Source organism: Tinamus guttatus, unplaced genomic scaffold (genome assembly GCF_059628265.1).
Source record: "Tinamus guttatus ecotype Peru unplaced genomic scaffold, ASM5962826v1 Tinamus_guttatus_pri_ptg000459l, whole genome shotgun sequence".
NCBI lineage: Eukaryota > Metazoa > Chordata > Aves > Tinamiformes > Tinamidae > Tinamus > Tinamus guttatus.
The window spans coordinates 2,655,706-2,676,227 of record NW_028288993.1 but is presented as its reverse complement, the minus strand read 5'-3'; the positions used below and the strand labels follow the sequence as shown (position 1 = coordinate 2,676,227).

The 20,522-nt window shown below is 41.0% G+C and overlaps 1 protein-coding gene across 1 annotated transcript; it reads right to left on the bottom strand.

The window, feature by feature from the left end:
• Positions 1-1,771: 1,771 nt before the first annotated feature.
• SUDS3 (SIN3A corepressor complex component SDS3) lies at positions 1,772-18,709 on the bottom strand. Its single transcript, XM_010224934.2, has 12 exons — positions 18,538-18,709; positions 17,743-17,812; positions 16,878-16,933; positions 16,435-16,506; positions 15,540-15,559; positions 14,910-15,066; positions 12,491-12,586; positions 10,503-10,564; positions 9,658-9,679; positions 9,060-9,165; positions 5,244-5,328; positions 1,772-2,199 (listed from the first exon to the last, which is right to left on the bottom strand). The coding sequence occupies exons 1-12, from the start codon at positions 18,707-18,709 to the stop codon at positions 2,101-2,103; spliced, it is 1,017 nt and encodes a 338-aa protein (XP_010223236.2). The 3' UTR covers positions 1,772-2,100.
• Between the last annotated feature and the right edge of the window lie 1,813 nt (positions 18,710-20,522).

The window sequence follows — 20,522 nt, the reverse complement described above, 5'->3', positions numbered from 1 at the left end:
AGGGGTCTGCATTGAGATGCAGTGCTGAAAATGTCTAATTAAATTTGTATTGCACACTCCCATACTGTGCTTGGCCCTAAGAGCTGGCACATTTCTGTTTCTCAGTACTTTTATAGCTGCCACAAAACAGATGATGTTACAGAAGTAGAAAAACCACCTGCTAAAATGAGTTGGTAAAATCTCCCCCAATCTGAACCAAACTCCCACTATCTCCCTAAATACATATATTGATAAAATGATATGGATAGGAAGTAAATCCTGCTATTTACTTAACATTTTTATTTTAAGAACTACAGTGTTTAACGTTCAGTGACAAATCCTGTTTGGCACATCATCACCTTATAAAAACCTGTCACAGATGCAGAGAAGACTAAGTTATATTAAGTGTGCTGTTACCTTGACAAGATACAGCCTGCTGCTTTCCACCTGACTAACTTGGAAGCAAAGATGCCATATCTTCAAGAGCTGGAAAAAGGCACCCTCCTTGCCCCAAAGCTCCAGATTTGGTTGCATCTCTAAACACAATAAAAATGTAAGAGGTCTCAGGCACAGAGAGCAGCTCAGCCATGACACTCCACTCCAGACCCACGTACGCACATGAGTTATTTGGATTTGACTGCCACCCAACTGCAGTAAGCAAAAGAAATGGAAACAGTCATTTAAAATATTCCCTTTATACAGATATGAAAGGCTAGACTGATGCTGAAAAGGAAGGCAGTTCAAAAGCAAAAACAAAGGATGCCTCACAAGGTGACGGATATTGATAAAGGCAGAAATTACAACTTTTTGTCCAGTAATCAAAAGGATCACAAAGTCCATTTGCACAGAAAGCAAAAATCTAACAGTGCTGCCAGTGCTGTGTTGTTCACATCAGAGCAGTCACAGATTGTATTGCTGGTTTCTGCAAAACACTGGGAATAAAGCAATGCCAGAGTCCAGAGATCTTTAAACATCTTGAAAAGGAGAACATCACTACCACCCCTTGAACATTTTAACTCCTGTGCTACTGGAGGGAAAGAGTAGAAACCCAGCATTATCTCCTGTAATTAAAATACCCTTCAAAGAGAAGCTTTATATGACATTTTAGGAAACTAAGCTTTCTGATACACACTAAGAGCTTGTCAATGCAGCTTTCCACTCTGTATCAAGCTTCTTTATAAGACACAATAGATCCAGTATCTTATGCCAATGTCATTCCAGCACGACACATTACTCAAGATATCAGTAAAGAAACTGAAATTTACCTTTCATCACTCTACATACAGGTGGTATACACACACACACAAGATATATATGTGTATATATATCTCATTCATACAGTCTTGCCCCCTGGTGCAAAGTCCAATTAATTAATCCTTTGGTTTACACCTATCTGCCTATTTCAGGAAGTCTATTGCAGTGGTATAGACATACTCTTTGCTTGGTCATTGAAGGTTTTTTTAATATGAAGAGAAAATAAAACTTTGGATTAACCAAGTGTGACTGTTTAACAACAATAAAATCAGCTGGATTTTCAGCAGTTCCTAAACTGTTCATATTTTTTCCTAAAAAAGCTTCAGTGCTCAAGTCTTTGAACAGTTCATCCAATAAAGCTGGTGTTGTATACCAGATGTTACAGATGCATCTCAGCTGCTGCTGAAAGCTGGCAGGATTCGTTTTTTTTTTTTTTTCCCCATATCCTGAGCTTTGCAAGAAAACAAAAACAAAAAGAACACAAACCTCAGGTCTTGAAAAGCAAAGGGTTTTTTTCCCATTGGTCTTAACCAAAACAAACGCTACGCTGTTTTCAACATACAGGTCCCATCTGTGCATCATGAAATGATGAATAAAAGTCTGATGCAAAATCTTCTTAAATAGTCTCCTGAAATATAAAGAAAGCATACAGGAGCCTGATGCAAAGTCCAAAAACAGTCCAGGGCAATGCGTGGGTATCACTAAAGGTTTAAGGGCTACTGGGGTGATGTGGCCAGCCACAAACTGTCTTGCAGGAGGTCATGACATTGTTCTCTGTTGCTAGGACCAGATAGAACCAAGTGTCATTCCCCTTTGGAGGTTTTTCTACCTGTTAAAAAAAACAAAAGGCCAAGGGGGAGCAGACAGTCATGCAGCTGATCGCCGGCGAATCACGAAAACCCCTCGCTGCAGCTGTCCCAGGTAGATCCTCATCTTGGTGCTGTCGCTGGTTTTCCTCACCCAGATCTGCACAAAAATAAAAGCAGAGAGGGAGTTACACGTTGGAGAAGGAAAGGGGAGACCCACCATAAATAATGCAGTGACAACTAACTCCGAGTATCCTCACTGCCTGACTTCACAGCTCTCAGGACGCACAAATGACTTGGGTTAACCCATGGCCATCGTTTCACTTCAGGCATTTGCGACTTGAGTAGAAAACAACATGGTTCTACCTTTACCACCCCAACTTCTTCCTCAAATAAGTCCTGAAGAAAAATTAAGCTTTCTGAGCATCATCAGGAAAGCAGAGTTTCCTTCTTGCTATAGTTTGCAACAGAACTCTAATATTAGGCTTGGACTTAATAAAAATCAAGTCTCTCTAGCCCCACAGATCAAAAAATTACCTATCCTGGGATTTGCTCAGACAAGTAACTATTAGTCAAATGAAAAGTGTGCTCTGATTTTGTTCAGTGAAGCATTTCTCTCAAGGTATTAAATAAATTGTATTTAAAGATAAAAGGGTCTCCTTTTTAAAAAAAAATCATGCCATTTGCAGATATGCAATATGTTTCAAAGGACAAAATTGCTTCCACGGAGGCAGCCACTCAGAGAATTTTTCAAAATAATGATTACTTTCAAGAACTTTGGACCTCAAATAGCTGCACTTCAAAAATCAAATCTGAGTACAACTCCTCTGCATTTAATCAGCGTAATACACTTAAAACATTTAAATACATAAAAATTAAGACTTTTCCAGTTGTTAGAACTGGAGTATTTTAGTCCAATATTTTGTACTACAAAGGATTATAAAATCAGTATTGGAATGTGAATTATCCAAAATTCCTTTAGCTATTTCATTAGCTACAGGTCTTGCAAGTTAGACTGATTGAACTCTACTACTCCAACTATAAATTGATTTTAGTAGCAGAAACCCTTGATATAAAAGTAATCTTTGCCTATATATTTCTTTGGTTATTTCCCTAGAGAAATTAAAATCTATCTTTCTCAATAGCCATCTCTCTACAAGAACATTTTCTAAAACACTTGGTCTGTTTTGGTAGTCAGAAGAACTTGTAAATGTAAAAACTCTAAATAAACATTTTTGTTTTTTACATTGTCAGAATAGGACAAAATGGTAAACGGCTTCTATTAAAGTTAACTTTCTTGGACAATTTGGAGGAAAGTTTTAATTAAGTTTTTAATGACCATAAAATTAAAATTATGCATTAACCTTAAAATGTGCTACACAGTTGAAGAATTTAAAAGAATGTATTTGTATACATGTATGTATTTTAATAACAACTACCAGTTCTAAGAAAGTGAATACAGTGATCAGAAACAACCAAATTCACTTCAAGAACAAGGACTTGGTTTGAATTGATTTTTGGTGATTAACTAGGATCTTCTCAGCTCAGAGTCTATGTGAGAAAGGCCAGCAGTCAATTATACACTTCAAATCTAGTTTAGGTAAACTCATTTAGACCTTCACACAAAGAAAGATGCCTCTGGTGCACTGTAGATGCATCCTTTCCCCAGCCACAAGGACACAATCACATGTCATATTATCTTTAACATTCCTTAGGTTCCTTTAATGTCTTTTTCACTTTGAGCATTAATGGAAATACTGGAAGGGAGACACTTTGTGCAAAGATTTTCAGTAAAGTTTCCTGGAATGACTTGGCTTCTTTTAGAGATGCTATTAAATTTGGACTCCAGTCTGCAATTGGAAGTCTCCAATCTAAGTCTGCCTTCTAGATTCTGAATTGAAGTGGGACCCAGAAAGATCACAGCTTGACAACTGTGCTTTTGAACGTATTCTGGAGTACAGCTTGTACCCAAGAACACCTCCTCATTTCACTCTCCGAAGTGTTTCTCTCCCCTGCCTTTCTATATTTGCCATGGAGCACCACAGGGAAAACATGTGCTACACCTCCTTCCCAAACTTCCAACCAAAAAAACACCACCACCACTACAGGAAAAACCCCAGAAACTCAAACAGAGAAAAACCAAACCAAAAACTGTCTCGCTTGAAAATGAAATTCATGCAAAAATATTTAACAGATTGCAGTGTCTCAGGTTTCAGGCAAGCTGTTCCCAAAAGATTAAGAGATTTAAACAGCAATAATTTCAATCAAATTAGCAGTATTATTTCTGTAACCCACCTGTTAGCACGTTGCTATTAATTTATCTAAACAACCAGCTACCAAACTTAACAATTTCAACAGCAAGGAGAATATTTGTCATACAAAGCAAGTCCCTCATGCAACTGATTTTGCTGATAATAAAGTATTTTCCCTTTACTGCTAAAATTAAAGTTACTTTGTTGGTTAATTGAAGAGAGGTAAAGTCGAGTCTTGTTTGTTTCCTTAAACTGTTTGGAGCCTGCAAAGAAAAACCTGCCTCCCCCCGCCCAGCTGATGCACCTCTCCAACTGAGAGTATGTTGCAGCAAGATTCACACCAAGCCTAGATGCACATTCCTCAAGCTTATTTCACAATATACATATTTAGCTATCGTAAGGAGACCTAACCTAAGTTTGGTGACAATTTTTCTCCTCATCCTCTTCTGGTTTCCCAGCAAGATTATTTTTATCTTGCATTAATAGCATCTATATTCTTGAAATAATAGAAATGAAACATATAAACGCAGTGCCCAAAAGATGCAACATGCCAGCTCCCCTCATTTTCCTGCTTGCCAAACTATGACTTGTAAAAGTAGTAGATCACTCTGCTGAGAAACACAGCAAGCCTCTCACCTTCTCAAGTCTCTGAAGAAAAAAAACATAACTTTTTTTTTGTGATTGAGGTTCTTACCCAAAGACTGATCAAAACCACTTAAATTAACCTCAACAACAAATCCTGACCATTGCAATTGACCCCTGTATAAAGAAAATTCAGTTTCATCTTTGATTCAGCTTCTTCAGACACCTTTTCTGAAAGGACTAAGTTGCTCCACAAGGAGTTTGTGTAGTAATGATTTTCTCCTCTCAGCCCTTACCAGACAGCAGTCTTGTCTGCCTGTACTGACCATGGATTTTCACACTCCCATGAAACACAAAGCAAACCACTAACCTCATTGGCGCCCACAGAACTGATCACACAGCTGATCTTAGTGTTTTCTTTAGACTCCAGATAAATAGCCTGGCTCTTGTGGTACCTGCAAAAATAAAGAGAAAAAATGGGGAACAACAAATTAAACCATTAAGCTACCCAAAGATTGAGAAATCCAACAGCACTAAGATTTATAAGGTCAGGAGTCTACAAGCATTTGGACAGAAAAAATAAGTAGTAGCCTTCTCCTTTGCCCCTTTCCATATCACCTTCCCCATCTTTACATGGCTGTGATCTGATCTCACACATACGTTGCATTCAGATACAGCTACTACAAGACCCACTATCAATTTGAATCCAATCCTCAACACTGGTTGCTTCAAACAGATTTCCTGTCAAAAAACACAGGGCAGAGCACTACAATATGACCCTATTTTAAGGGTTAATCAAACTAACCTGCTACACGTTGGACAAAGGATGGATTTTTAGAAGGGCAAGTCCATATTCCCGCTGATAAAGCATGACAAAGCACAGCACAGATACTGAGAGGTTGTATACTGAGGTTAATGCTTTACTACGAGAAAGAGTAACTGCATTTCCACCTTTACTTCACTCACGACAAGCTTTGTATTTACCTGGGAAATCCAGGCTGCAGAATCAGTGTCCAGATTTCCTCAGGAGCTGGAAATGCACCTCCCCACAGCCCTGCAGCTCTTTGTTGGGACATGGATTTGCACGAGCTGCACTGTTACTCCTACATTAACCATACCATAAATACAGGAGGCTTCTAACACTTTACTCCATAAATTCTTTTGACCGACTCCTGTACTGAAAATTTTCAAACGATTTACCAGCAACAAAAGTGATAGCATCTGCATTCAGCCTTCCAATCGTACTAATCACCGAAAGCTAATAAAAACCCTCAGGTCCTGTCAGCTGTAGACACTGGTGTCCAATCATTATTCTCTGCCCCATTTTAGCAGGTTATCAGCAGCTTCCAGGGCAATGCAAAAGCAACAATGATCTGAGCAGAAGCCTCGGCTGGACCCCAGATGGTCATTAAGTGGTATAAAGGACACGGCGCAAGATGCTACAAGGCAGCGCTCACCGTGTGGAGGGGCACAAATCCCAGCCTAGCCACGACAGCAGCGAGTGAATGAGCGGGGAGAATTGATCATCTTGCTACAAGCAGCACAAAAGCTTCAGAGTGCAGAGGACAACCCTGCAAATGTCAGCTCCCGAATAAGATCAATGCGGGCACAGAGGGCGAAACAGAAAGAAACAGCTTTGAGTGAAAAAATAATTTCAGTATCAGTGAACTCCAAAACGAATGACATAAACGCAGAGGTGGCTTCAGCCCCTAGATTTCACCTCCCAAGTGACTGCCCACCAGCTAACCCCTGCCAAGTTTGCATGGGAAGGGAAAGTAGAGGGTTAGGTCAGTGCTTTTTCATTGAGGAACTACCTCAAACTGCCTCTCTGTGCAGACACAAGTCAGCTGAAAGCACAGGAACAGGTTCACATCACAGTCTTTCATCCCCTGATAGTTATATACCCCCAGGGGAACGGCAAAGGGGTAGAACTTAACAGGGCAAAACAGTTTAGACTGAAGCTGAAAGGGATTTAAGCTGGTTTTCAAGGGGAGGAGGAAAGCACCAAACAACTCTTGCTTTTGCAGCAGGGCAAGTAAGCTGCAATCAGACAAGTGTTTTGTGTTGAGCAGAAGTAATTCTACTTTATGTTAAAAAAAATTGCCAAAAGGCTAAGATTTTTCAACCACATCTCCAAGGAAAGAGTTAATCAAAAGGATACAACTGAGAACTGGTACAAAAGACAAAGCTAAATTATCAATACTGTAGCTAAGAATCTCTTAACTTCCCCATTCAGCTGTGGGCTACCTTTAAGGAATCAAAGGAACCAAGGCACTGACAGAAGGCTCTTCTCTCCTAAAATCCACCACAGGGGGTTGCACCTTTTCAGTGAAGTGTTTTGGAGTCAGCAGATCAAAAGATTAAAAAACAAAACAAACAAAAAAACCCTCTTATTGCATACAGACAAAGCTAAAAGCAAAAGAAAAATAAAAGTAATTTAACAGTATGCTGCGTTTCTAAGGGTGCAAAAGGGGGAGACGATTTCTGAGGACAGAAAAAAAGAAGTCTAGCTCCACAGTCATCTGAAATTCCCTCTACAAAGTCTGCATTTTGAAGATACACTTGCAAGATGCCTCTATGAGGCTTTAGGGAGTCCTTTACTAGCTTTTATCATTCACTGCTTTGAGATAACAGCCCTTCGTGGCTCCTGCCAGGAAACAGAAAACGCAGTTGCCCCTGAGCTGCTGGTTTCATCATTTCTGGGGCTTGCAGCTTTAATATACGTTAGAAAAAGAATTATCCTCCCACTATCAAGAGTTACTTTGTTATTTTAAAATATCAGATACTTTTCAGAAGTACCATTACTATCAATCAAATTCTAAGCAGGATTATTGCAGAAAAAAAAAAAGTAAAATACTTAAAAACAGCATAAGAACAAGCATGAGAGCAAGGGCAACAAGCAACATTCATGGGACAGAAATGCCCCACAATGACTGAATTCAAGATGATGAAAACATTTGTTAAAACATGTTTTTCTTCCACAACCACACACCTTTGGGAGAGTGCTTGGATCTTGGAGAGATTAGTCTGGACACACCTCAGGCTCTCTCAAATTTAAACTTTGTGAGAAGTTTACTGCCCAAGGACTCCAGAATCTTCTTGAATTCTCTTTTGAACATTACATAACTTTAGTTATCTGTGTGCTTAAGAATTCCGGAAAATGGTTTATTCATTCAAAGATATCCTAGAGGAGAGGATAGCAGTTTTGCATTAAACATCTGAAGCAAAAATAGCTTCATGAATTTGTGCGGCAACCCAATAGCCTGTTCATGCTTACTTTCTGCTCTACATATTTCGGCTCCAGGCAGCAGGTTTTAATCAGAGTTCAACCCTTCATGAAAATTCAGTGCTACAAGACAAGGCAATGGAATCAAAAATTACTAACTTTGCAAGACAGTTACTGTGTAGACAAGACCTTTTGCATGTCCCATCATCAGTGAGAAAACTGCAACCCTATCTCGTTATTTCAAGCCCTCAGAACACAGAAGTCTTGCAAATTGCTTTCTCTTCAGGTACAAGATTGCCCCCTTGACTATCCAGTTTGCATGGCTCGCAGATAAAGTTTAAGCCTAAGATTTCTGTGAAAAATTGTTTTCCTTGTGTTCACAGCTATAGAGCCATAAAAGATAAATCCAAACAGCAACCCTGAAGTTGTTTCTTATTTGTGGGCTTGATAAAGGTTACTTGTTTTTTGTTATTAGAAATATTTTTCATTCTGCTCATCTGGAGCACATTTCTTCTGCCACCTTGTGGAACAAGGCTCTAGTGTATAGGGAGCAGAACAGAAGGACTTCAGCTCCTGCTGGTGGCTGTTGCAGCTCCACTCACACTCGCAGTGCCTGGATGTACAAATACATCAGGCCACATTTGTTGGTGGCTTTTTTACAACTCGGTTTGAAAAAAATGCGTTCCCAGTATCATAAGATGCAACCACCTCTGCAGAAGAGACCAAAGTATCCTGTTATGCAAGTCAATGGTTTCTGCTGAAAGTTTATGAAGTCTAGCAGATCCATTATCACTTTTAATTTACAGAAGTACCAACAATTAACCGTTGGAGGAAACTCCTAACCCCTGTCCTGAAACATTTTGTTCCCAAATTTTTTCTTGAAAGCAACTTTTGTCCACAGACTTTTTTGCCCTTCACAACTCAGGGCTCAAAACATAACACCAATTTCCCAGGACTTACCATCTTTTATCGTAATAGAGTTTCCCATCTTCTATCCGGGCTTCAAAGCGCTGTGCTGGCGACTCTGCTGGTGTTGCTGGGAGGTGCTCAGGAGAGGAGGGAGAGGCTACAAACAGGAGAGATGCAAAGTTTAAAGACTAATATGTGCCCACCACTACACCTGACTGCAGAATCCCAACCAGGAAGGTCATAGTAAGCAGTAAAAGCAGAGCATAGATAGCTAGAAACTCAGATTTCCAAAGTGTTCTGTATTTGGGTGAATAATTCAACCTCTGCTTTTGTACATGAAAAAGCTAATTACACATGGAATATAACATTGATCTGAAAAAGCATTTATTGGTAGGGGACAAACAAAAAAATCTTTGCCCAGAGAACTTGGTGCCACACTGAACCAAATGTTTCAGGTCCCCAGTGAGATGCACGTGGCTCCCTCACCACCTCCAAACTTCAGGGCTGTGGAAGGGACTTTAACACAGCACCCACTTGCCACAGCAGCTACACAAGGAAAGTATGTCAGCATTCATAGACAAAAAAAGGTTGCAATAGTCTGTTCCGAACAACCCAATCGCAAATAAATTTTACTTTACTATTAACTCACCTGGTCTCTTGGGCGACTTAAGCTATATGAGAAAAGAAGAGAAAAGGCATTAGAAGTCTGACACGAATTTTATACCATAAAAGCATGTAGTAGTCATTCTGGATAGTTTTACTTTATGTAGTTTTAAAACATATTGTTAAATTGGCATAGCATAACCAGAACAGTATGCTGTAAAGAGCCAAAGATGCAGTGTATGACCAGTATCACGATGCTAAAGGTCTAGAAACAGAACCTCAGAGCACTCAGACAATTCATCAAGAACAAGTCAAAACCAAATCCATGTAGCATGTCTCATTATTTGAGCACAATCTGACATCTCTCAGAAACTCTACTGCAGAGGAGACAAGTCACTAGACAGACCTCAACAGATGGCACTGAAAGCAAACTACCATTTCCAAAACCCCTAATGAGTACCCTCTGTTATAAGGAAACTTGTATGTCTTCAAGTCTGTAGCAATAAAGCAGTAGGAAAATCAAATCTAGAAAAACTAAACACCCACTGAGCCTTGCTGAAGTATCTGCAATAGCAGAAAAGTGAAGAACAAATGAAGAACAACCCACAAAGGCCTGAAGCAGAGGCAGCCCTGTGATCTCACAGAAAAATGGGCTAACATCTGCTCAGCACGCAGAGGAAGAGCAGAACTCCTTCAGATAACTCATCACTTGCTTCAGACAAAAAGGCACATTTTTAGATGACAGTTATTTTAATTAGGCTTATTAAAATAAAAGGGTGGAGACAGCATCTGGCTGAATCTTTTACTGTGTTACTGCAGAAAGCCTTTTGGGACGAAGTAGCCCCACGTACTGAAGACAGGTAGGTCTGGCCTCCTTGGGAGAAGCGTTACCTTATTCAGCGTCCTCAGGTCCTCCATTATTTGCTCATCAGTCAACAAATAATTTAGCTGAGGTATCCAGAATTAAGGATCCCATAAGCTCTTGACAAGCAAAGCTAAAAAAATGTAAATGACATTTAATTTGACTGAACAAGAGAAAACTTTCTGTGTAGTTGGATAAAGTTTTAACACCTGCTGTTAATTTTAGGCTTTTTTTGTCATATGTATTAGCACAAATCATCTCCACATGACCTCATATACTGCAGCAAATAGAATTTAAGTTTAACTTATTCAGACATAACCATCAATTAAAAAAAAAAACAAAAAAAAACAAAAAAAAACTTTAAAGCATCAACATTTGCTTTATAAAGGTATCAAACAGTGGCATTTTCAATTTCTTTTTCAAATACTGCACCACTGCAGAGTACAGTCTATGTGAGCTGCAACGGAGTCACTTCAGATGTTGTACAACTGAGCTGAATCCCACCCAAACCTAGGAAATGAAAACAGCACTTTGCAACTCACACAGTGGGCAGGAATAGATGGATAGGGAGAAGAGGGGGAAAACACCCTCAAAACTTCCCCCTCCAAAACAGAAATTGAAGCCAAAAAGCACCAACCTCTGAATCATGCAGATGAGGACAAATAAGAGCCTATCATTTACACAGGAAACAACAAAAAAGCTCTGAGGCCAAAGTAAAAAAAAGAATGCAGAAGTTAAGAGTTCTAGTAAGCGTATAGCACTACTAACACCTGCCAAGAAACACCTAACTACACAGAAAGAAAACAATACCCAAAGCAGTGTCCATCTTCAATCTATGGCATTTATGCAAAGAAACTGTCAAACTCAAAATATTCAAAGTATTAGACTTAAACCAAGGCTAAAACAAACATCAGACTCTTAAGGATTCAGGTTCTCATGGAATTCATCCCTTCCACAGTGAGAAAAGGCAAAGAGTTTCACACTGTGGCTGCTGTATCAAGTTCAATTAATAGGTCATGTTTGTCATGAAACTCATTTATTTTTGATGAGATACTAGACCTAATAAAAGGATATCTCTTTCTATAAGAATGAACAGAATCTCCAACTAGAAGGAGGTTAATTAAAACTGGAGATGTGTGACCATCCTGCGTGAACTTTACACATCTAAGGTTTGATACTGTCTTCAGAAATTGTGTCACTCAGAAATCACAAAATAGTCTTTAATCTGATTTAAGCCAAACAAGTTTGGAACCTAGTAATAAACTTCTGCAAAGGAAATATCACTGTTTTCCTTTCCAGGGAAATCAGATATACAAACAGAAAGAGTGCCTATCATTGCAGAAGGGCCAAGATATTTTCAAAAACTAGGTAAGATTTTAATTGCAAGAAACAAGCAACAAAACAGGAGAGAAGGATTAAATATGCATCTTTTTTCACTTTTTCTCCTGCTATATAAAATCAAGGATTTCCATTTGTTCTGTATTCAAAGAACAAATTTAGCATTCATTGCTTTTGCTATCCATCTCTTTGGATTAAAAATCTGTAACCTTCAGCAAAAAAGGAAAAAAAATAGTTTGATGTAACAGATATGATCTTTCTGGCACTCTGTCACATCGTGAAAGGAGAAAAACTTTAGCTTACTAAAATACCATTTTCAATCTACGGAATCAATTACTCAGCATATATAATAATGGTCTCCTAAGGTTTTTCCTTACTGAAAAAATATTGCCAAAAGAATTCAACTTCAATTCTGGCCCAAAACAAACAAACATGATTTCAAACTGCCGGAGTTACGGAGTCTCTTACCGAGAGGTTTTTGAAGGCTGGTTGTACTGTACTGTTTTATCACATATTATACATGACATATTTCACAGCAGCATTTCCTAGATTAAAATCTGATTCTAGCACCTCATTTCATTTCATTTCCTGTACAAACACAACACTGATGCACTTTGCCTTCCACACAGCACGCTGGCTCCCAGCCCAGCAGCCCTGCAGGGGCTCTGTAAAAGGATATCAGGGGCAGGTTTCCTCCTCTTATCGGGAATAGGAACTGGATCATTTGGTCGCCGCCGCAGTTTCCTCGTCATGATAGGTTTCACTTCCATAGAATCTGTAAAGTAATGAAGTTGGAGAGCTGATAAGACGGAGGGAGAAGAGTAAGCAGCAGCAGCAGCTTTTCATACAAGGCACAAGGAAAATATTTTTTCTTCTTTTACACAGAAAATTGAATCTCTTCATGATAGCTTCCAGCATCGAAGCTGGAACAGCTGACACTGAAGACAAGTTCCCTTTCACAAAACCCAGTGGTCACTAACAGGATTGGGATGCCACGGCTACAGCTTTCATCATCTCAAGTGCCACAGTTGTTTCAGGGGCATCTTCGATGCAGGTAACTAAAGCACAGTGATGCTGCAAGGACTCTGCACAAACTTCTCTCGTACTAATGTCGAATACTTGCTTTTAAACACATTGCCTAAAAAGCAAAGTTCACAGAGTTCTTTGGTAAAATACTTGAACAGGAAAAAGCACATAAAGGGAGCAACTGACTTCTTTTTTTTAACTCCAAGCTGGAGAAGGACTTTGTCAAAGGAATACAATTAATGACTGCATTCAAGATTAACACAAATCTGCTGGAGTTACTTTAAATGCAAACAGTCTTTAAATCCAGACCTAACTACAGTTAATGAAAAGAACCCAGCTGATTACATTTGTAGGAATAGCTAACTGTTAATAAATTGTTGTTGCTATGCACTAAGCAAAAAGAACCAGTCTAAACCTGAAGCAACATCCTCCTCTCTAATTCTCTGAAACGCAGGTTGTCCAAATACCTACATGTACCAATCTGCTCTACTCTACCTGGACACACTCTCACAGATCATACCTTACAAAGGCACCTTGGGTTAGCAGGGAAGAGAAAGAGATCACATCCTAAAAGCCAGGGCCATTTCACCTCTTCCACTGTGCTGAGAATTTGCTCTTTAAGAAGTCCTGAAACACATCCTGGGTGGCACTTGGTCTGGAGGGAACATTTCTGTCTCCCTCTAGATGCTGAAACTTTGGGCGACCACGCACGATCAAAACACTAATTACTTTCCCTCAGGAAAGTAAATTACATGACAACTCAGGTTAAGTCACAACACTCACAGGGCTGCACAGAGCATCCTAGTCCACGCTAAACTTCCATAGGTTTTAAAAATTGTCAAGTCTATATAGCTTCCTGGGTTCCAATTCCTTAGCCTTCAGCATGCACTCACAAAATAATTTTAAAGAAATCAAACTGTATTTCTGCTTCTCTGGAAAGGAGAAGGGAATGATGCTTAAATGCTTTTTCCAACAGTTGCATCCAATGAAACAGCTCATCCCTGCACCAACTGGTTTTGTGAAAGATTTGTTCACTTAGTGCCTCTTTTCCAGAGCCTCGACACAAATGCAGCTCAGTAAAAAAAGTAGCATATTTCGATTTATTGTTTGCTTTTTCCAGCTTCTTTACCATATATTGCTGGAGAAAAAAGGGACACAGTTTAACTTTAGGCAACACTGGCAGGTCAATGCTGAGGCACATCTCAATAGTTTTACTACCAGATGACAAGTATCAAAGAAGCCCCTTTCCCTGCACATGAAACAGGGGGTCATGCGATGATATTTCCCACTAGCATAATGAAAGATATGAACATCTAGTGGGTGACCACTAGAAGAATTCAGTGACACAGCTGGTAAAAAAACGTATTAGCTCCAAATGCCATTAAAATTCAGCCGAAAAAGGGAAAACATTATATACATGATGAGTTAGTAAGCTGTAATTCTGTAAAATCTAACATACAAAATATGATCCTGTAGCAGCATCCTAAACATCTGTCTGTCATGAAAAGCTACAAAGCTAAATATATAAATTTGGATTTGTGCCTGAAATCTAACTCAGAGGCCAGCATCACTGCCACGCACATTTCAGGTTTTGCAACAGGCTCCATGAAAGAAGAACTCCGTGACTGCAGCCCACAGAAATTGCAAAAATCTTCCATCAGTAAAACCAGGCAGACAGCTATTCAGATGCACCAATTCACAAGCCCACTGCTACAGTTTAAAAATCCTAGTAACTAATTAGAGACCAAGCAACAAAATTAAGGAGTCTTCTCAAGTTTCTTCTCGTCTGAAAGCAGAAAATGTAAAGGAGAAAGTTCATCTGCTCTGCTACCTCCACGACACTATTTTGCCTGTTGAGAATCCAGGTGAGTATTTTATTCTGAATGTGCGGCCCACTAAAAAGACCACGGTTCTTGTTCTACATCTGCTGGCATGTGGAAGGTTTTAAAGCTTCTGTGCTAACTGCCCCATACAAACTAGCATCACAACTTTTACATTTTTATTTCCAAGCAGTAGCAAGTTGTGGAAAGATAAGTGAGATAAAAAGATAAGCGCTTATCTTGTTTTTTTACCTCCTGTTAATTCCATGGTTAGCTTCTCATTCTCAATCATCTTCTTTTTCTCTTCCAACTCTGCAATCAGATTTTCTTTAAGCTCAATTTTCTTATCTTCAAACTCCTTTGCAGCAGCCTTCTTCTCCTTGACATAGTTTTTTTCCACCTGATCAGTCTAATGCAAACCAGAAGAAAAGGGTTTAGCTAAGGAACAAGTTCCCAAGTGTAGAACATTGCAACAGCTTCTCTTTCAATTGCACTGTCCTGATAAGATTCTTAACTGAAAACTACAGCCAATAATAACGGGTATTGATGGTTAAATAACTAAGAGAATCATAAGAAAAAAAAAATCCCCAAATACACTGCCAAAAAATACTTAATTTTTAAAGCATTTTAATGTTCAATTCAATCACACAGCCAGCAAACTGTGGTCCAAGAACAGGTTTTTTTTTAAAAAAAAACTCTAATTCAATAACAATTAAATGTGAAGTAATATCAATATTAATCTCTACAGTAGCTCTCACAACACTAAACAGACTAAGAAAACTTATTTCGGGGAAAACAAGCACAACTACTAGCTGATGAAACATTAGGCTTATACCCCTCCCATTGAATCAATACGTATTTTCATAAATTAAGAATACTTACTTCCAGCTGGAGGAAAAGTTCTGAAATAAAAGAAATTTATTTATTACCTTGAAAGATGCAAAAAATTACTTTCCCAGCATTTAAAATAATTCAATAATGCAACCAAGAGTCAGCAAGCTAAAGGCTGCACATACTTACTCTACCTCTAGTCTCATTTTGCAATTTAATGCTGAAATGTTACACGAAAAAAAAAACAGATAGAAACATACTGTTAATTGAAGTTGGAATTTTATCGTAAAATTGAAAGTTATCACAACCTGCCCTCCTGTGGAAGAAATATGCTGCTGCAGCACTTGCCAAGAGAAATACAAATTTTGGGGTTAGTCTTAATATTAGCAGAATATACTAATATGACTAGAATGCAGCTCTAACGTGTGAAATTTACTCAGAATCCAGATTCCTGTTAGCAAGAACAGAGTTCGATTTCACTTGAATTGCTCAAACAAATCCTTTATCTGCCCCAACACTGCTGGGAACAAGTCTCAGGGCAAACTATTATTCCACAGCATAAAACAGACCTTTGGGAAAGTCTGCAGGCAGCTTTAGGACAAGATGCACCAAAGCATCAGCTAGGTGGGAAACTGTAGAGTAGGCATGATGTCCATCAAAAATTGAGCCCTTTCACTGGTTCTGTTTCACACTAACATTCTACTTCACACCAAAACTGTTTACTGATGTTTATTAAACAGCCAGTGAAGAAAATGGAGACAGACTGTCATGCCTTGCACATCCTCATGCAGTCTGCTACACAGAGAAGCAGAAAAAGCCCTGGCTTCAATAGGAACTACTTTTAAAGGATAAAATTGACATTTTTCTTCAGGTTTCAGCAAAGGAAAAAGTGAAATATGGAAATATGTGATCTGCATGCAGCCTCTCAGACAGAAATTCAGCTTACCTGCATTCCGTATCCTCTCTTTGTACTGCTGGTCCAGTTTTTTCATCCTTTTCTGATATTCTTGTAGAGTACCTAGTTAAAACAGATGGATTCCCATTCAGGTTTTATTTTTCCCTTGTATTATATTCTCAGATATCCATATACTACTTGAAAGAGCTCAAAAATCAGGAAAACACAGCTCTAGTTTCCCTGCCTTGGTAAGGACATTCCCTTTCCTCCCCACTCCAGAAAGCACAGAGGCTACGCGTTTTAAGAAATGCTTATTTGAGTACACAGACTTACCTACAAGTCTGTAAGGCAGACAAAAATGATCACAAGTGACTGACGTTTTCCAGTGAGGGGAGTGTGACTGAGGGGCAACTCTGCAATTGCTTTCACATCAGACCTCAGTTTTGAAAAGGGCCAAGTTATTTAGAAAAAGAACTATCCCTTTCAAAATTTACCTTCCTGCAGTTGTTGCAACTGCCTCTTAAGAGATGCCAGCTTGTCCTGATACATCCTATAGGGAGCACAAAAAACACATTAAAAAATGAAAAACAAAAGACAGTTCACTATTTTAGGTTATTATGTGCTTTCTTATACTGGATTAAGAACTTTGGAGAAAAACTCCAGAAAACAAATAACTGAAAGAACATCACTCAATTTAAAAATTGTACCACCTTTTTTATGATACCAAATCAATTATTTCGGGGATAGTCACTGCAGAATTATCTTTTGTACATGGAAATCTAACACGGCACCAGGTATTCAAACAGAAGTGTTCTGCCACTTTGACAAATCCTAATATTTGTGTATTAGTTCCCTACTCAGAAAACATTTTCTAGGCTTACCGAGGACTTAAAGTTATAAACAACCTTCACCAGCACCCCCATCAGAAAAGCTAAAGACACTAGAAATAGATTTTGTACTTCCCTTCTCACTTATCTGAAGTTTAACACAAGCTGCATCTTCATGATCTGCACATAAAATCTCTGCCAGCAAACAAGAACACAAAATGATACAAATACACTTAAATATCAAGAGAAACTATTTCAAGTCTCCAAAAAGTCCACCTTCTTGCGCACTGCTGGCTTTCTGTTATGTGATTTTAACAGATAACTTGCTTTCCATCTGTCTTGAATCTCGTAGGTCATTTGATTTAAGAAATCTTTCTGCAGAGGGAATAATTTGCAGCAAAATTTTGCTGTTCCCAGAAACTTGCACCTATTTTGCTGTTCAGAACTTCAAAAAAAATCTCTAACCCAGGTCTAAAACCTTATGCAAAGAAAATAAAGTATCGACCTACTTTTATTAGAAGAGGTTACTTACTGTTCTTTCATTTCCACGAAGTCCTCTTCCTCATGCTTTGCCAAGTCGGTCTCACTAGCATCCTCAGTATCTAAAAGAGGTAAAGAAGGATTTGTTAAGGCTAAAGTAGTGTTCAAAAGCAAGGTCACCAAGTCTTTTAAACAGAACATGCAGTTGAGCTCCAGGCACAAAACAACTCTGGAAAGACTCATTCAGCAGCGAATTGAACCATCCCATCCGTTCCTGCAACTTGTCCCCTCTAGAGCCACAATGCAGCTTACACCCTGTTTGAAAAACTTCAGCTTAAGATACCCGAGCAGTTTCTTGCTGGTTTAAGACAGCTGACACTGCACTAGTGCCTACAAATACGAAAGTGGGATAGCAACACAATCCAAAGACCCTAAAATGCATTTCTCAAAGAAACCACTATTACCAAGTGCCATTAGGGCTTCCCAAGCCAACGAGTAAAGCTACTAACATCTCAGCTACACACTGAAGTACTTCAACATTTATATGCAATACAGACTACCCCAAGAACATAAGCATAGCCCACAATTCAAGTAAATATAAATAAACTAACGCAGCGCTGCTGGTTTTCCACTATTTATTTCACCTATAAGGTTTTTATTTCTGAAATAATTACTTTTCCTCTTCCAGCAAGTTTCTCTAGGGGGGAACTCAGACCTAAAGGCTGCAACTGCAAACCCTAAACCGCACTGATATTCCCCACAACGGAGGAAAGGGCAACTGGTCCTGTAAACCCAGCGTTTTTCCTTATTTTTCTCCCTCCCGGTCCCCGCCCCGCCCGGGACCGACCCTCGTCGGAGTCGCGCGCGCGGGCGCTGCGCTCGCCGTCCTCCTCCTCGGCGCTCTCCAGCTCCTCCTCCTCGTAGTACTCGGGGCCGGGGGGCATGGCGGCGGCGGCGGGGGGCGCGCCGGGCGGCGCGGGGGCCGGCGGCGCGGCGGACACGAGCGCGGCCGCGCTCATGGCGACCGGGCGCGACGCGACGGGAGCGGCCGCCGCCGGGCGCTCGGCAACGGCGCCGCGCCCCGCGCTTCCGCTTCCGGGTTGCCGGCGCCGCTGCGCGCGCGCGAACAAGGCCGCCCTGGCGAACGCCGCGGGCACCTAAGGGCGGGGGCCTCGCGGCGGCGGAGGAGGGCCTGCGCTGGGGGCGGGGCTACAAGGAGGAGGCGGAGCCTCACTGTGCGGGGCGGAGCCATGTTGGGGCGGGGCTGCACTGGGGGCGGAACCGCGATGGGAGGGGGTGTGTTGGGGCGGAGCCACGAGGGGGCGGAGCCGTGGTGGAAGGAGTGCGTTGGGGGCGGAGCCTCACCGGAGGCGGGGTTTTCACGGCTGGGTCTTCCCTCGGTGGCGGGTTCGAGCCCCGGCCCCCGCCTGCGTGCGGCTACAGAGTCAAGATCCACAATATGGTTCAGGAACCACATTAAATACACGATCCCAGTCAGCACAAAAATGTCCCAAATTGGTATTTGAGGCCAAGTGTTTCGTTTAGCCCTTTTCTGCAAGTGTAAAGTCACATAGAATGAACTAACCATGGGGCTCTGGTGCCTCCCATGCAGCCAGGCACATTTCGCACATGTGGAATCACAACGCAAGACAAACATTGGGGCAGGGAACAGGAAGATAAAAGGTTCCATGCAGAAAAAAAGGACTGGATTCAAAAACAGTGCTGTGCTTTTACTTCCAACTATCCAAGCCAGCCGTTCACCCTCTGGTGCGGCAGCGAATCCTGCCTAATCTTTGTCCTGGGAAGCACAGCAATAATGCAACACAACCCGTGCCCTTTTCCTCTCTGCAGGCTGCCCTGAAGAGCCGTTTGCGGTGAGTGAGGATCTTGAACCCGAGCACCCACGCGAGGAGCGCAGCAAGGGCCGCCTTTCACGGCAGAGGAGGCTGAGGTGCAGCTAAACGTCAGTGCTGTTGAGGGCGATTTCACGAGTCGGGTGCTCTGTTTGAGGGCACCCAGTGTGGTGCCCCTGGGTGCTCAGGCTCTCCCTGCGGCTTCTCCTCGCAGCTGCCAGGGCCGCATGGCACAGGGTGGCAGGAAAGGGTGCGGCGGCTGCACCAGGGCACAGCCGGGGACTTCCTCTCACTGCCGACTTGCACCTGGCATGAACTGCTGAAACAACTTGTCATATGATTGCATCAGAGTTAAAAATAGGGAGCATACCAGCTAAAAACCCTTTCCTAGAGTTCTCCAGAGCCTGCTCTGAGCTTTACAGCAAACTCTCCCCCTTTGCCATGAGCTCTTTCACGCTCCTTTTCTGAATTCCTTCCATGTCTGCACATCAGATCCTCGCTCTGCAGGCTTTAATTGCTGCGTATTTCAGACAAGTAAAGTAGTTGCAGGCGAGGCTGGACGCAGCCTGCCCTTCCGAGAGCAATTCATCCTGTCAAGCTGCCTCAGCACCCTCTGTCTTTAAGAGAAGCGTCTCCCTCGCACGCCACACACGGGGCAAGAGCACCTGCTAACATGCAGACACATCAGGATCCTTTGAACAGCAGCTGCCTATGGGGCATGAGTAAGAAACTGCACGTAGCTGCTGCTGAAAAAAGCCTTTTAGCTCATTCTGTGGTCAAAACCGGAATCTCATTGCCTGTTCCCTCCGTATTAATTCCTTGTGTTTAATATTAGCCTTCTGGAGACACCCTGTGCTCTCATCTCTCAGGCATTCAGTGGGAACCCAAGGGAGGAGGTTCAGCTTTAAGGAATGTCATGTTTCCCTCACAAGCACAGCAGCTTCAGTGTCTACACCCCAAAGAGCTATCACGGAAAATT